Below are 17,613 nucleotides of genomic sequence, written 5' to 3'. Positions count from 1 at the left end.
TTTCATTGTGTTGCACTAAGAATCCCTGTGACTTCTAGGGTTGAGATGAGTTTTAAAACTATTGTAAATTATTAACTGAAAATCACAAGAGCATAAGATTGAAAAGTTTGAAAATAGTATAGTTTTTCAGTATGGCTACAATGAGTAGCAAGTTAATTGGTTATTTGGAATATATGTTACTGGAAAAAGATCTAGAGAGGAAGGCTCATGTTTGTTGTGTTCAATTTAATCAGTCATATGATTCTGGTTTATAAATGCTTAAAGAAACGGTATGGATTTTGAATAGCAGATTTCGTTTCTATTTTCAATATATATTTTGTTAAACTAATGAAATTATCGATATTTTTTTCACTAACACCATCATTCTGGAAGTATACCTTGTTAGCTGTCTCTATAAACTGTCATCATATTTACTAGAGACACAAAACGGTGTGAACCTGAGAGAAAGAGAGAGAGAGAAACCAAGGGATAAAGGAAAACCAGGAAAACAGTGGTATTATAGAAGCCAAGGCCATGAAGGAGAGGGTTTTGTGTCTGGCGGAAACACATGAATATCTACTTTCTGTAAGGGTTGCCTAGGAGAATGAACTGGACTTTCAGACATCTGTGACTCTTAGAATATCCTGGACAGGTGAGGGCATTTGTGGGGTCAAAACGAGGAGTTGAGGTCTGCTTAAATGGAGGCATTTGAAGCTGCCTGATTTTGGGAACCCTTGTCTAGCACAGGATGTCATGGGATTGGGTGACTAAGGACCTTTGGAAAATGGCAAGTAGAAAATTAGGTGATAGGAGAAATCCATATCACATAAAAGTTATTACTCTACTTCATTGTTTTTTGGTTTTTGTTTTGTTTGTTTTTATTTTTAATCTTTGCTGCTATAAAAAAAAACCTTTGTTTCTTTTTTGAAATGTTACATTTATTTTGTTGGGTTTTTTTAAGTTATATGAAATACAAATTATTGCCTTAAAATGGTTAATTTATAAGAGAGAGGAGCGAACTGGTTGACTAAAAGCAGAAAATGATCCTGTAGACCAGCCAAATATGAGGAGAAAAGATTAAAAGAGAGATCACTTTCAGAATATAAAATACCTGGAAATAGCTTTAAGTATAAAGTAGAACTGTATTAATTTGCATTAATAAAAAAAATAAGTGTTCTTGGTTGTAATTTAGTTTTTTTCAAATGATATTTAAAATACCAGTTCTTTTCATATTTGATGCAATTTTCTTTAGAATACCAAAGGGATCTTTTCCTGAACTTGACAATATGTTAAAGTTGATTTGGATATATAAAGAGGCAAAAAACAAAACTGGGTGAAAATAGTGATGAGTGAGGACCAACCTTTTTTAACGTTATAAAACGTGATAAATATTTAGAACAGTCTTTTACTAGTATGAGAATATACCTATTGATGGAGTTGAATAAACATCTAGAGAATAGATCCTTTTATGAATTAATATAAGTCATATTGTAATACTATTAACCGTTTGGAAAAAAATATATTTGGATCTTTTATATCCATGCCAAATACCAAAGGAAGCTTCAGATAGTTAAATAAATTAAATACAAGATAGTTAAATAAATTAAATACAAAAAGTCAAATCATTGAGGCAAAATATAATGTTTGACAAACTTGTAGAAGGGGATATAATAGAAGAGATAAAGGAAATCACTAAGAACAAGATAGATTTATTTGACTACTTAAAAATTTTAAAGTTCTAATTATTCATTCCAAATTGTCATCCTTTAAGATAGGTAAGGGTAAATTTTCATAAAATGCAGGGTATGCATTCTTACTGTCGTTTTCTACTTTCCTATGCTTTCTGTGCTTTAATTCTTGTGTTGTTCCTTTTCATTATGAGAAAATACTTTTAATCTCAGATATAATTTTAAAAGTTATTGAAAGAGGTCAGAATACATAATAAAACCAAGCAATTAAGGTTAAACACAAGTGAAAAGTATGTTTCTTAACTGTAAACTGTATAGGTGGTTATGTGTTTTGGTTAAAAAGTAATCATTAGCATTGATATAACATCTGTTATATGTTTCCTCATCTTCCCTTTTTAGATAGCCACATATTCTCTCTCTGCTTATTCTGTACATGGTCGATATGTCAAACTGATCGGTGATTTTTACAGTAATCTTGATCACATGAATGTTAATATAGCTGGTTCCCAATGGAGTTGGCCTGCATAGGCTAGCAGAGTTAACTGAGAGCACAGATCTATCTTCCAATCCAGTGCTGTTTTTATTATATTCCCTAGAAGAAAGGATAGTGATAAAGGTTTTTTTGTTTTTAAAGTGTTATATTCTCATTTTTTGGTTGTCATTTCTTTTACCCCCATAATCTTTCCACCCCATATGTAATCCAGCCTAAATTTTTGTAAGGAAAGTAATTTTATGAGTTTCTATAAAACATCAGTTTGAAGCCAGAGTTATAGATTTACTCATTTTAAGACTTTTAATGAAATGTAAATTTATTTTATTATAAAGTCTAAACTTCTTACTGTGAAATTCTGAGCCTCCACAGTATGGCTTCATCTTACCTTTTTAACCTTATTTTTAACTATTTCCTTATAATCCTTAGGTATCCAAACTGTTGTGTTCACTGTTCTGCCCTCTTCTTGTACTGGTATAATATGCCTAGTGTGTAGTAGGTTTTGAATATTTATCTTGTTTATTTTTTTAAATTTATTTTAAGTGTGTTTTTCCAGGACCCATCAGCTCCAAGTCAAGTAGTTGTTTCAATCTAGTTGTGGAGGGCGCGGCTCACAGTGGCCCATGTGGGGACTGAACTGGCAACCTTGTTATTAAGAGCACCGTGCTCTATCCAACTGAGCTAACTGTCCACCCTATTTTATTTTGTTTTTGAGAAGTGAAAATGCCTTACTCAGAACAAATGAAATTAAGAACAATATTTACAATAAGAATAATGCAAGTCATTGTATCTCTTCACTGGAATTTTTTTACATCAGAATATCTAGTGAAAATATGAATGTTGGTTACTATAGTGGAAAATCAGGATGTAGGATATATTTTATTGTGGCTGGGTTTATCATTTTTGTGCACATGAAAGTGCTATAAAAGTGTTCTTAGCCTTGTTTCAACCAATGTTAAATTAAGAATAAGGAAAATTTCTGTTTGTATAATTATCAATAAAATATGTGCAGTTTTTTGATATATCAACTGTACGTCAATAATGCTATTTTTAAAAATGAGTAGCCAAGAGTATATTTACTATGTACATATCAACATCATGCACAGACTACTGTTCCTAAAAGCATTTACAAGATTATTGGTTAAATAAGGCAGTTTGAACTCATTTAACTCTGGTCCCTCTAAACTTCCTAAAATTATACTGAAAAAAAATGTAAAACTGTATAAAGATAAAATTGGAGCAGAGATGTCAGCAGATGAGAGGTTGACAAAATTTTGGAAAGTAGAAAACACGTAGACCAATGAAAAGGGACTTAACAGAACAAAGAAAGCTAAAACTTGCTTTCTGGGAGGTAGGGAAACCAATAAGAAGCAAGATGATTCTGTTCAAAGAACCCCCAGCAAGTCTCAGAAATTGAAGGTCCCCTTGAAGGCTGGTGTGTAAGACGAGACTGGAAACAGAGTACTTGAATGTCTCTATAAAGAGTACTTAGAACCCCAGATTCCTTCCATTAAATTGAGCAGATAGCTTCTCCCACACACGTGCATACATACAGTAAGAGGGATTTACTCTGGAGCGATTGGACCAAGGTCTCTAGATTCAAGGACATCTGGTCCAGCTGCTGGTGGAGTTGTGGTACCTCACTAAAAACAGGAGTCTGCGTACTGAACAGTGAGATCCTCTTGCTCCCTTTCTCCCAACTCTTAATTTGGCACCCAGAATACCGGTAGCCATGTCTGGTGGGAGACAAAGTCCCTCTGTTGACAAACTAACCAGCCCAAGAAAGGAAAGCTACAGTTATTGATGGTTGTGGCCCACCAGTGATATTGCAAGGGCTATGTTCCGTTACCGTTCAGTGAGATGATCACTAACCCACAAGCCCACCCCTTTACATATATACACACATCTTCCAGGCGTTTTTAATATTTCATTCTTTAAAATGAGCTGAACCAGGAATGCTCAGACATTTGAGAAAGCCTCTAACATGAAAGACAGACCCAAATAAGCAGAGAAAAAAGGAACTTGAAGGAAATGGAGACAATACACAGTAGAAAAAAGTTGGGGGTGGGGAACAACTGTCCATCTTTCTCCTTCATTAGGAAATGTTGATACCATGGATGATAATAAGAAGCTCTTGGAAACTAAAAATATAATAGCATAAATTTAAAAAAATAAGCAGAAGGCGGGAAGATAATCAAGGAGATCGCCCAAGAAAAGGAACAAATAGAAAGAGAGAAAATAAAGAAATTAGAGAATCAAACCAGAAGATCTGTCAAACAGTAATAATAATAAAACTAATAGTAGTCTGGAAGGAGACTGGAAGTGAAAAAATTAGTAAGGAAATAAAAATTTCTAGTATTAAAGAAAATTAATTTTAATATATAAAGTTCCACTATAATGGGTAAAAAAAAATTATAATAGAATGGATTTTAAAAAGTTGCATGATATTATAGAATATCAAGAATAAAAAAGAGAAACCTAAAAGCTCCAGGAGAGAGAGAAAACAGCCTACATTCAAAGGAACAGGAATCAGAATTACAAAATTCTGAAAGATAATTATTTCTAATCTACAATTATGTACCTTTTCAAAAAAAATCAACTTGAAAATATAATACTTAAGTATGCAAAGCCTCAAGAAATTAGCCTCTTATATGTAGTCTTTAAGAAGCAACTAGAGGATATAACCCACAAGGGGGTGTACCTAGAAAGAGGAAGATGGGACCTGGGAAACAGGAGAGTCTCACCGAAGAGAATGTCAGCGTATGAATAATACCTATAGTCATAAGATTGAACTAAATAAAAATTATAACAGTATTGGGAAGATGGGAGAAGACACATAGTGTGAAGATGAAATAGATTTTTTAAAAGCAATTTATGCATTTTGAAATATTTTGAAATGTGAAGGTAAATATTACAAGCAGCTGTTAAAAATTTTGAAAGTTGATGTCTGAGTAGCTAGAGGGCGGTGGGAGCAGCTGCTATTTTTCATTAAAATTCTTGTATTTGAATTTTTAAACAATATACATGTAATACCTTGCTCCACATTACATTTTCTTAATTTGACAAATTATGAGTTTTTGTTCATAACCATAGACTCCACTGACTTTTAATATAATTGAATTAGCTACATAATTGTTACCTATCAACTTATTTTTTAAAAGGATGAACATTCTTACAATAGCCTTTCCTTAATGTTTGTTTTCCAGTTGCCTTGTAGAAGGGGACGCTAAGGAAGAAATACTGCAGCCACCAGAACCTCACCCAGTGCCGCCCATCTTGACACCTTCTCCCCCTTCAGCTTTTCCAACAGTCACCACTGTGTGGCAGGACAATGACAGATACCATCCAAAGCCAGTGCTGCACATGGTTTCATCAGAACAGCATTCAACAGACCTCAACAGAAATTATAATAAATCAACAGAACTTCCAGGGAAAAATGAATCAACTATTGAACAGATAGATAAGAAATTGGAGCGAAATTTAAGTTTTGAGATCAAGAAGGTCCCTCTCCAAGAGGGACCAAAAAGTTTTGATGGGAACACACTCTTGAATAGGGGACATGCAATTAAAATTAAATCAGCTTCACCTTGCATAATTGATAAAACCTCTAAATCACAGGAATTGAGTTCGGGGGATCTAAAAGTTGATGATATTTCTCAAAATTCTTGCGTGGACTGCAGTGCAACACAGTCAAATAAAGCTTCAGTTATTCCACCAGAAGAATCACAGAAGAATTCAGACACACCTCCAAGGCCAGACCGCTTGCCTCTTGATGAGAAAGGACATGTGACGTGGTCATTTCATGGACCTGAAAATATCCCACCCATGCCCGATTCCTCTGAAGGCCAATCCTCAGATACGCACTGTCAAACAGTGAAAACTGGGAGTTTAACCCCAAGCCCCACAGTGCAAGATGAAACACATGATCTTGTGGATCATCAGAACAGTTCACCTCTCTTCAGAGCCCCCCTCAGTTTTACTAATCCTCTTCACTCTGATGATTCGGACTCAGATGAAAGGAACTCTGATGGTGCTGTGACCAAGAATGAAACTAATATTTCTACAGCAAGGGCCACAGTTTCTGCCGCCACTAGTACTGAAAGCATTTCTACAAGGAAAGTATTGTCAATGTCCATTGCTAGACATGATATAGCAACAACAATACATTCAGGTGCTGGAAAAGGTAATAATAATAGTATCTAACACCTAAATATTTTGACTATGTGCCAATCACTCTTCTAAGCACTTCAGCTGTATTCATTACGTTTTATTCCACACTTCACTCTATAACCTGCAACGAAATTTCATTTTTTTAGGTCCAGTTTTTTTAAGTAAACTTTTCATTTGTTACCTTACTTTGATCACATTGCATTACTAGATTTTTGTTTTCAAAATATTTCAGTTGTTGTAACAAAATTCTCTTCTGTTTCTTCTGTATTATACCTTTTAATATTTTGTATGGTTCAAAAATTTATCGGACTGAAGAACAAATAATTTAAATGAGGTAGAATTACTTAAAGTAACGGTGACACAAATATTGTAGAATGGCTTGATTGGCCATTTAATTCCACACGTTTATCACAGATACCTATTTTGATATCTTTTTATGCTCTTTTAACTACAAAATACCTTTTTTTTTTAATTCTCTTCACAAATGTTTGCAAATAAGGCTGCTTTCAACCCTGCATTTTAACCAAGGAGCAATATTACAACTATTCAATAGAATGTGCAAATTTTAATTCAGTCAGTAGTGAGTGGAATATATTCATATCTAGTCATCACTGCTATTATTTAATTAATGACTCTCTTCTTTAAGCAGTTTAGCATTTCAAGATAATGTATGCACTCAGTTCCCAAAGTGTGTTTTTGGTTCTTGAAACTCTTCTTTGATTGCTAAAAGTAATCATGGCTGCCTTCTTACACAGACCATAAAATTGAGAGTAAGTGTACAAACATGAAAGTTATTTACTGATAGATTGATTATCAATGGTATTTATTTGTCAGTGAACTTTGGTAGTGATACATACTGTTATTTATAATGTACTGGCAAGATACGCGTAAGTACTGTGAACTTGAAAGATGATTTTCTATTTCTGACTCAATAAGTAACACTCATACTGTGGTGCGCTTATTTTCTCCAACTTACATACATACTGTATTTTTTACCTTGAAATGTATCTGGTAGAGTAGTTAAGAGTCTAATCAAGTTTCCTAAATTTATAGGATTCTTTATATTTTTTATTCTTCTGTGTTTTATTTGAAGGATCCTCAGAAGATAATGGTTGCCACAATAAATGTTACTTTACCAGTTTGCCATAATTTAAAATTGTTAATGTCTTTTTCTTCCTCAGTTTCAGAGTTTGAAAAATAACTGCCAAGTTTTAACTACACAAGAAAATGTGTAGACAAGAAATTTTAATTTGGGGCTTGCTTTTTTATTTTTATTTTTTAATCAGGCATGTGTCTTGGACCTATGAAATATATATTTTTTAAACCATTACTAGAAATAGAATCTGGTTAGGACAGGAAGTATGCATGATATGATAAACCCATTAAATTTACTGTCACATGACCAGTCTTTTGGTGATAAAAGAAAGTTCCTTCAAAATACGACATACTGTTTAAGGATAATTTAAAGCACCCTACTGTATAGCAGCTCACTTCTGTTCTATTTTAATTTGTATTTCAAAGCCAACGTAGCTGTAAATGTGATTTTTGGTTTCTTTTCACCCTACCCTAACAGTACTAAATGAGTTTGATATTAATTGAAGATTTTCCTGTGTTCTGTGCTGCAACATAGCTACAAGTAGTCCTATTTTTAATATTATTAGTTATTTACCTTGTAGATGAACCATTGGCATAAGTATTAGATTTTTGAGCTCATTTGTTTTAGAACTTGTTTGGAAGTTAAATAGAATAATTTTGTTTTGATACCTAAAACAACCTTTTGCATAAGTTACTGCCTGACAAAAACTCCTGGCTATGAATTTTGATGTTATCGTGTTTCCCCGAAAATAAGACCTAACCGGACAATCAGCTCTAATGCATCTTTTGGATCAAATATTAATATAAGACCTGGTATTATATTATTATATTAATTATGTAATTATGCTATTATATTAATTATGCTAAAGTAAGACCAGTTCTTATTAATTTTTGCTCCAAAAGACACATTAGAGCTGATTGTCCAGCTAGGTCTTATTTTCGGGGAAACACGGTAATACTGATTCAGGTCTCCTGAAAGATTTCTCAAACTTGTCTACTCTAGGCCCACATACAATATATGATTTGCAAAAGCCATGTAAAATGTGCGGTCAGGTGACCTCTAAAATAGAAATTCATAACATGGGAAAGGCAATCCAGCAATCTAGGGAGAAACATGCAGTTGAGAAGCAAGGGACCTGCTAGAAAATAGCAGAAGTTAGAAAATAGGAAGGTTTTAAGAGTGAGGACAGTCATGAGAGAAGAGGCATAGACTTTCTGAAAAATACTTGATGCTAAATGTAAACAAGCAGGACTGCCCTCCTGATTTGTTTGCTTACTTATGAAATCACACCACAATGCTAACAATATGCATCCCTTCCTCCTAACAGCCTCCTTCACTGTGAGCTGGGGAAGGGTGATGAGAGCTCAGATTGTTACCACTGGATGAGGTAGAGAGTTCCAGTCCTTGCAACAGATGTATAAAGTACTGGACTGGAACTCTTCTCTGAGCAGGGTGCAGGTGCTATATTTGGTTTCTTCAGCTAAATAAGTGTGGAAGGGACAACAGCAAACATATGTGGCTCATGCTTCTTGAAAATTGAAAAGGCTTTAACTTGGTTTTCAACCTTCTTTTAATGCAGAGCCTATCAGATGTGGTAAAATAACAAAGTATCATGGGAAGATTGTTCTTTTTATTTTTTTTTTAAGAGACCAGTTGTTAAGGACCAGACAGTATAATACAGGTTCCTCACATTTCCCTTTCTTTACCCTGTCCTCCCTAACATGAGAGAGCACACTTGGAATTATATCCTCATGTTTTCTTTCTCTACCCTCCAGTGACACTTCAGAAGATCTACTACATTCTTTCACCCTATGGCATAATAAGGCTAACTGATGAGGCTTCCTTAATGTGTTACCTTTTCCAAGAACTAATTTTGTTTTTACTGAAAAGCTTTTTATGGCTTCAGTCAGTATTCCCAAAGTACAGTCAGTAATGTGCCACTGATCACAAGATTTTAGGTAATAAATAAACAAACTTTCAAAAAAAGCTTAATAGTTATATTTATGTATATTAGAAAAGTAGTACTACAAATGTGTTATTTTAGTCATTACTGTTTAAAGTATGATGGAAGTACATAGTTACGTTAAGAATGAGTGAGATTTAAAAAGTAAATAGGATGTAGATGGGTGAAGTATGGCAAAACTTACCAAATGAGTTAAGCAGTTGATTCCAGTTTGAGAAACATTGGCTTAGGTCAAATGACCAAAGCTTTCCTGTGGACGCAAAGCATCATCAGCAGGCCCAGTAGAGAAGTCGCTTGCATGCTGGCTTTTCTAATTGAAGACTGCCGTCAGGCATACAAGAACAATGTGATAATGCCTGTGGCGTGTCGGGAAAGTCATGGGAGAGTCATTTTCTCTGTGTGATGGAGTTCATCTTTACTCAGTAAGCTGTAATTCTTTTTAATTGTTTTCACATCTATAAGTTTCATTTATTTTGCAAGTTTAAGGTCCATTTATATTAAGTAACCATCTGATAATTCGCCAAACTGCCAAAATGCACTGAATTCAATTTTATTTTTAAATTTTTCATCATTTAAAAAATTGAAATTTCAAAACATTTTTAAGTAGCAGTAGAGAAAAGATTGTACCATTTTACTTTAGTATTGATAAAGACTGCCGTCAAAAAAGGTCCTGCAATTATGTGATTCTTGATAACAAGTCAAGTAGTTAGGATTTCTTGTGGATTTTTTATTTTTATAAACTGGTTCTCTTAGATAATTGTGGCAGTGAGTTTTTAGAATGTCAAGAAAAGCTCTCATTTTAGAATGTCAAAAAGCTGTTTTATTTAGATACGTTCATTTTTAATGAGTTAACTTTTTTAACAAGTTCATAATTTGTCTAAATTTTATGTATTTAATAATAGATGTTGATGTCAGTGAAGATTCACCTCCTCCCCTACCTGAAAGAACTCCCGAATCTTTTGTATTAGCAAGCGAACATAGTGAGTTATCTCTTCTGCTTTTACATACTTCATACTTGGATAATAAACTCTGAAAAGCATGGCTAATTTTAATTTAGTTGCTATTGAACTAGCTGTATAATTAAATTCAAAAATAGGTTTGAATTGCTATTGACAAATGTTTTTAATTCCTTGTATGAAAAATACTTCAAAATGTTGTTTTTCACTTGCTAAGATTGCTAAAATGACTGCATTTGTGTTAGATACCATAATTCAGTTAGATGCAATTGTAAATGTATTTGCAATTTGGTGTCTTTTCATCAACATGGAAAGACATTGATTGCTTCAGTTGGTGCCCGTTTAGGTAAGTAAACATTTAACTTGGGTTGTAGGTTGACATCATTCAGTTGGTGTTAATTGAGGAACACTTAAGGACACGAGTATCAGTGAGAACTGGGAGAAAGTGATCATATGTCAAAGCATTGGTAATACATTTCTCTTCCTTCCTCTCCTGAAAAAGAGTGCAAAAACAGCTTTCATACGTTATCTCATGCTCAGTGGAGGTGCTCACTAGTCTTACCTGAGTTACATTTTACCAATATTTTATTAATTTTAAGTGACTTTAAGAATGTTAAAAACAGTGAAGCCATATACTTCAATAATACTAAGTCTGTAACTTCTATAGATTACAATGAGCTTATAATAAACTGATGGCTGAATTCTTTTAATTAAATTTTAAGGAAGGAAACTTAATTTTCTTGAATTAATAGAAAGTAGACAAATTTTTCTAAAAATCTATAGGATCTGTTTTTGTATATTACCTTAAAGCAAGAAATTTCAAGAATTAAAGATGTCAATTTTAATTGTAAGATTTCATTTTTCTCAGATACACCTGTAAAATCTGAATGGAGTGAACTTCAAAGTCAGGAAGAGTCTGAACAAAAAAAATATGAAGTGAGTCCTTTTGGGATCGGAACAGCTAGAGCTCAAAATTTTTGCTCTATTGTTTTGTACATTTATCTTAATTGTTATAATAACTGTCAGCTTCAGACTATTCAATATGCTTTTTGATCAATATTTCTTAATGCTAAGATTTCAGATGAAAAGCCTATGTAAAATGTGAGATCTGAAATTTTTTAAAGGGCCACGTGGTCTGTCTGACCATCACCTCAGATTATTCTTTTCCCAAGCTGCTTTTGAAATTTGTAAATTATCCCATGTTCCAAGTAATGGGAATTTCTGTTTTCAGGGGTATAGTACTTTTCCTAGTTTTTTTTTCCCTTCCATTATAACAGTAGGTACGTAGTCCCCTTCCTTTGGTTGTTTCTGATCACATGAGGTTTCCTTTCACATTAAGGAAATGTTTTGGTACCTAAGTAGTTTAGCCATGGGAAATGCCACTTTTCATCAACATTATTTTTCATATTTGTCCCTTATTTTAATATTCCTGAAATGGGGGTACATTTTACAATTAATTAAAAACACTGATGCACTTTAACTTCACAGAAAATGGTGGTAACCTATAATAATGATGCTATGTCATGTAATCCGTGATACCATAAGTTGATGAATATGGTAGAAGGCTGGCAAAATGCAGTAGTGTATATGTTCCTTTGTGTAACAGTTGCTCCTGCATTTTCAGTTTTCATTCCAAAGGATGATTATAAAATACCGTAACATTTGGAAATTGGAAGACTAATTAAAAACACATTGTTTTCATTCCTTTGACACTGAGACTCTTTATAAATTATGATTTTTGGGGATATATACTCATAATAGACTAAATTTTCTATTATTTATAAAGCTATTAAATGTCTTCCTTATAGGGCTTGATAACCTCTGGAACTGGAGAATGTGGTAAGTTAGATTTTGTTCCTTTTTGCTGTGGATTATATAGATTAATTTTCATAAAACAGCATGTTTCATGGTGTATGCTATTTGGTTATTTCTGTATTTAAAAATATGTAGGCTACCTCTTCTAGAACGTGAATTATGTAGTATAATTCTTCCAAATTAATTACTATTGCAGATACTATTATTATTGAGCTGGAAAATAAGCTTTTGTTATTAGTAGTTACAGAATGATAGGAGAGAAATTATTTCTTAAATATTTTCTTGTATTTTATTTTCTGTCGTTTATGGAAACACGTAGAATCTAGAGCTGACAGTGATTTGAACGAATGCCCCAAATTGACCTAGGTGATTGAATTGGGCCCCTAAAAATCAGTTGTTTTGGAAATCTTTCTCTTCGGACTTTTACATTTGTGAAGACCAGTAAGATGATGTAGCTCAACCCAGTGTTATAAAATTTTTTCTACCACATTACTTTTACTGTTGTGCTGTAGGTCAATTTACTAATTCTTAAAAGTCAGTGACCATGTGAGCAGTTCGTCAGATGTGCTGGCCTATACAAGTCAATTCATCCATCTCTGCTGCTATCCTGCATCCTGCGCCACCTGCTGTCTCTCGGTCTTTGCGTAAAGGGGCTCCATTTCATCTCATAAACTCTATTACTCTCTACTTTTCTGAGGCAACATATTATAAGTAAAAGAGCAGAAGCTTTAGTTAGAGTCAAGCCCACCTGGATTAGAATCCCATTGTTGCCTTTTTACTTACTATGTGGCTTTGGCCAAGTTGCCTAATCTTTCTGAGCCTCAGTTTTCTTCTCTGAAATGGAGCTGATAATATTACTCACCCTAGAAGATAGTTGTGAAGATTTAATTAAATTAAATCACATACAGAGTATCAAACACTGTGCCTGGCACATGATAGGCTCTCAGATGGTAGCAATGCTGTTATTACTTTCTTGTTTTATATTGTTGCTGCTGCTGGATCCAGGCACTTTTTATTATCCTAATATATGTTAACTGCTTTCTGGTTTCTCTTCCTTTTCTATCCAGTCTAATTACCATCCTCCATCACTCTAGTCACACAGTTATCTTCGACTCTCTTGTTCCTAATTACCAGAGCATTTTATTTTATTCCTCAGGATTACTGAGTATTGCCAGGAACATAACTCAGGTTTACAGACTGAGCCTATGGTTCTCGGTCTTCATACACAGTTAGGCCCTCAGCTTTGTTTTTTATCTTACATCCTCTAGTTGGTACCCTGTCTGTTTCCCCTGAATTGTCTAAATCTTGACTTTCTTCTGAAATAAATCATCAATCCCACTAACTCTTACTCAGTAGATGACCTTTATAAACTTCCCTGAGAAAATTGAGGCCTCTAGACCAAATCATTTCTTCCCCGCAGCCAGAACTAACTTCCTTGGCATCTCTAGTTCCATCTATGTGCCTCTCCTCTCTGTCCCCATCGTACCCTGTACATAATTTTATCATAGAACTTACCATACTTCTCTATTAATTAACGTACTTGTCTGTCTCCTGCCTGACCAGGGGTTGATAAACTGTATCCCACAGGCCTCATCCTGCCTTTGGCTTGTTTTTTTTGTTCTGCCCTTGATCTGAAAAAATGATTTTTACCTTTTTAAAGTGTTGTTTAAAAACAAAAAGAAAAATCAGTGAAGAATCTGTGACAGATGTATGTGGCTTGCAAAGCCTAAAATATTTACCCTAGCCCTTTGCAGAGAAGGTTTGCTGACCCCTGTGTAGACTCGAAGCACCTCAGGACAGGATCATTTATTATTTGACTCGTACTCTGTGTCTCCAGAGAAGTTTCTTACAGAGGTGTGGTGTTCATGAATGAATCATAGTAGTTATTTCTTCTGTTACTAATGTGATACGTTGATAACTAAGTAAGCTAACTAAAATTTAAGCAATGTAAAACTTTAAAAGAAAAGAATTATTACTTTTAGGGGCGAATCGAATCCTAAGTTCATTGATTAACTAGAAACTTGCTTGCCATTGATTTCCATATAAAGGTATTTCAGTGGCTATTATTGCCTGAGAGCGTTAGCAGATAGTGTAGCTACTCTAAGGAAGAATAATATGCCAAGATCCAGGTGTACTAAAGTAAGAGCATAAGGAGAATCTTCCATTGAGGAAGTACTCCTACGTGCAGATTCCTAGGTGACCTCAAGAACACCTTACATGATTTCCTGTGCTCACTGCCCTTGGCGTTTGTATTTATCTGGGCCTCCTTTAAGATCAAGAGCCTAAGAGAGAAAACATGCTTTTTTTAACTCATTGCCCATATTAAAACAGTTGGAGAATTCTACACATGATTCTACAAATAATGGTGGTTAACACTGGCTTTGTTTTGCATTTTAGATCATCCAGCAGGAGGTAGTCACACAGAGACTTGTACAGAATGTCCACCTACTTTCAATAACAAGAAAGATCAAATGTCAGAAAGTCCAACAGAAGCCACAGATATTGGTAATTGGTTTGCTAAATAATTTTTAGAACTTTAATTATGTAGTTAATGCTGGCAAGAATGAGAAAAGGTCAGTTGCCATCATTTTAGGGTTTCCTTAAGGCAAAGTGTATCAAATTTGTGGTATGATTTATTCAAGTTCTTAAATGAGCTACGCAGAACAAATTAAGAGTTCATTTGTGTTTATAGAGTTTTGTTTAGTTTAAATTCTAAATTCCCATGTGGAAATTTATTCCAGAAAATGAGGGTGTCTGCAGACGTGGTTTTAAGCAGTATAAAAATATTGCTGAACACTGACCAATTATTGTGGTAATTTGATTATAGGTTTTGGTAGTCGCTGTGGGAAACCCAAAGGACCAAGAGATCCACCTTCAGAATGGACATGATTCAGGGAGCTAAAAGACACTTTAAATTATACTGGAAATTTCAAGTGCCACGGAAAGCAAGATTTATAGTATTCCATCTTAAAAATGTGGGACTAACAGCAGTGTAGATTGTCACCTTAGTTTTTGTGGGGTTTTTTTTTGGTTTTTTGCTGGGATCATCTACCTGCCTTATACTAAGAAAAAAGTATTACATATGGTTTCTTTTGTAACTTCAAGTATTATTGCCTTAATGTCTCTTAACCCTGTTACACGCTGCTTGTAGACATGTTAATATCGTAATACTTTTATGATAAATTGAGTTTAAGGACTACTCTTTTGCTAATGTTTTATCATGTATGCATTATTTTGTATATGTACAGGGCAAGTAGGTATATAATTTGATAAAACTGCATTCGTAAAATATTATTAACAGAAGATGTAAGAAATTTCTGCATGGCCTAAATCTTTGTGTACCTTCTTTGTAAATTATTTGCCCTGAAGTTTTAGAAAATAGTTTCTGAATTTTAAAATTGCTGGATTCATGCAGCCAGCATTGCAGGTTATCAGAAATCAAAGATTGTAATAATAATACATTTTGTAAATTGTAAGCAAAAAGTTATTTTTATATTATATGCTGTCTAATTGTCCTTGTTGTCATCTAGTCATGGAGATTCAGTAAGTGCCTTGGAACAATATTGAATTCTCTTAGCTTGTGTGTGTTACTTTAATATTTGAACTCAACTGGGATTAGAAGACTATCAAAATACATGTATGTTTCAGGATATTTGACCTGCCATTAAAAAAAAACAAAAACAATTTTACAGTGCTTACTTGTCTTGGTTTTTCATTCCTCATTCTTAAGGAAATGAAACTTAATATCCACCTTCCTGCTGGCTCAATCTACCTTTAAGTCATGAGTGTGAATGGGGTTAAATCTCTTAAGGCAAGAATAGGGAGCACCTTCTGCAAAAACATGGCTTTGCAATTCTAATACTTGCACTAATTCTGCAAATGTGTTCAGAAGGGTGCAAAAATAATTCTGATACTTGTGCTTGAGTCAGCCCTAGGCCTTACTGCCTGCTGTGATCCTAGTAAAACCAAACAGAGGTAAGGTTAGGAACTGGAAACTGGTGTTTACCTGTCCCACACCTGGAGCGCAGGTCAAATCCAAGTTACCACATTTGAATTTTGACGTCATGGATTGAAGTTGGTGGACATTTATATTTTCCCTCTGCATACAGAAGAGGGAAGAAAGTAAGAGACTAAAGTGAGAGAGTAACCGCGTATGAGCAGGAGAAAGATCACTGTGGAGGAGAAAATAATACCATTTCATGTCAAAATTTTTAAAAACCTCATGGTCTTCGTGTTGATCCCTTAGAATTTGGACTTTTTCTCATATATTTTAGTCATAAGGAAAAGTGAATACAGTGGACCCTGGTGTTCACAAGACAGACACCTCTCTAGCATATCATTTCCTAATAAAATTGAAGTATAACTGAAAAAAAATATTTAGCCTCAGCACACACTTCGTGATTTCTGTAATAATGGTATTAAAATCTTTTATAAAGATTTGTTGTTGGGAAGGGTTTGCTTGGAACACCTTCATCCAAGTATAATGTGTGCAGAAGGGTGCAAAAATCATTGCCAAGTACACACACCTCTGACCAGCACCTAGGAGAACAGCCTCAGCCACTAAGAAGCATCCCCTTGAGCTTCCAAGATTTACTCATTATTATATGTATAGCAGTTGTTTGTTCGTTTTTCATTGCTATCGAGTTTTGCATTTTATGAATGCACATACACCACAATTTGTTCATTCTGCAGACATTTGGGTTGTTTCTGGTATGGGAATATTACCAATTGTGCTACTACAAACAATTTTTTTATGAGCTATTTGTTGCACTTAGTATCTGTAAATCTGTTCGGTATATATCAAGGAGTGAAATTTTTGAATTACAGCGTATGCATGTATATTCAGCTTTACTGGATACTGCTAGTGTTCCAAAGTGGTTCTAATTCTTACATATCTTTGTTAACGCTTGGTATTGCAATTTTTATTTTAGCCATTCAAGTGGGTACATAGTGGTATTGCATTATGATCTCAGTATTTATTTCCCTAATGACTAATGAGGTTGAACACATTTTAATGTGCTCATGACCATGTGGATATTCTCTTTTGTGAGCTACCTGTTCAAGTTTCACACATACTGTTTGGCAGTATCTACTAAAGCTGAGTATGCACATATCCTATACCCTGGCAGTTTTGTACCTCTTTTTTTCTGAGTTGTCGTTTTCTTACTGATTTGTTTGAGTTTGTGTGTGTGTGTGTGTGTGTGTGTGTATTATTTATTTATTTTTTTCTGCATTTTAATCCTTGTGAGTTTGCCTGTGGTGCGCTTTTTCACTTTCAACGGTTGGATTCTTGAATTAAATTTAGTCCAATTTATCAGTCTTTTATAATTAATGGTTTTTGACATAAGCTATTCACCAGTTTTCTAGAACCTTTATTTTTATTTATGTTATGTTTTTATCTAAAGCTACAAAATTAATTTTTTTATTTAGGCTATGAGGTACATTTTTTTTTTCCT

At 34.0% G+C, this 17,613-nt stretch overlaps 1 protein-coding gene across 3 annotated transcripts in view; it reads left to right on the top strand.

The window, feature by feature from the left end:
* Nucleotides 1–17,273, top strand: part of PTPN12 (protein tyrosine phosphatase non-receptor type 12) — a 74,873-nt gene extending 57,600 nt beyond the window's left edge. For 2 of the 3 annotated variants that reach the window (XM_081079547.1, XM_081079548.1), the window contains exons 13-18: nucleotides 5,364–6,340; nucleotides 10,289–10,366; nucleotides 11,211–11,278; nucleotides 12,151–12,181; nucleotides 14,555–14,662; nucleotides 14,985–15,853. In XM_081079547.1, coding sequence (XP_080935673.1) covers nucleotides 5,364–6,340; nucleotides 10,289–10,366; nucleotides 11,211–11,278; nucleotides 12,151–12,181; nucleotides 14,555–14,662; nucleotides 14,985–15,046 — 1,324 coding nt within the window. In that variant the 3' untranslated portion in view covers nucleotides 15,047–15,853. Of the gene's footprint in view, nucleotides 1–5,363; nucleotides 6,341–10,288; nucleotides 10,367–11,210; nucleotides 11,279–12,150; nucleotides 12,182–14,554; nucleotides 14,663–14,984 lie in introns of all 3 variants that reach the window. The other variant, XR_013995329.1, reaches the window with a different exon arrangement.
* Nucleotides 17,274–17,613: the final 340 nt, after the last annotated feature.

Source organism: Rhinolophus hipposideros (assembly GCF_964194185.1).
Source record: "Rhinolophus hipposideros genome assembly, chromosome: 18".
In the NCBI taxonomy this organism is placed as follows: Eukaryota; Metazoa; Chordata; class Mammalia; order Chiroptera; family Rhinolophidae; genus Rhinolophus; species Rhinolophus hipposideros.
This window is presented reverse-complemented; position numbering and strand designations above follow the sequence as displayed.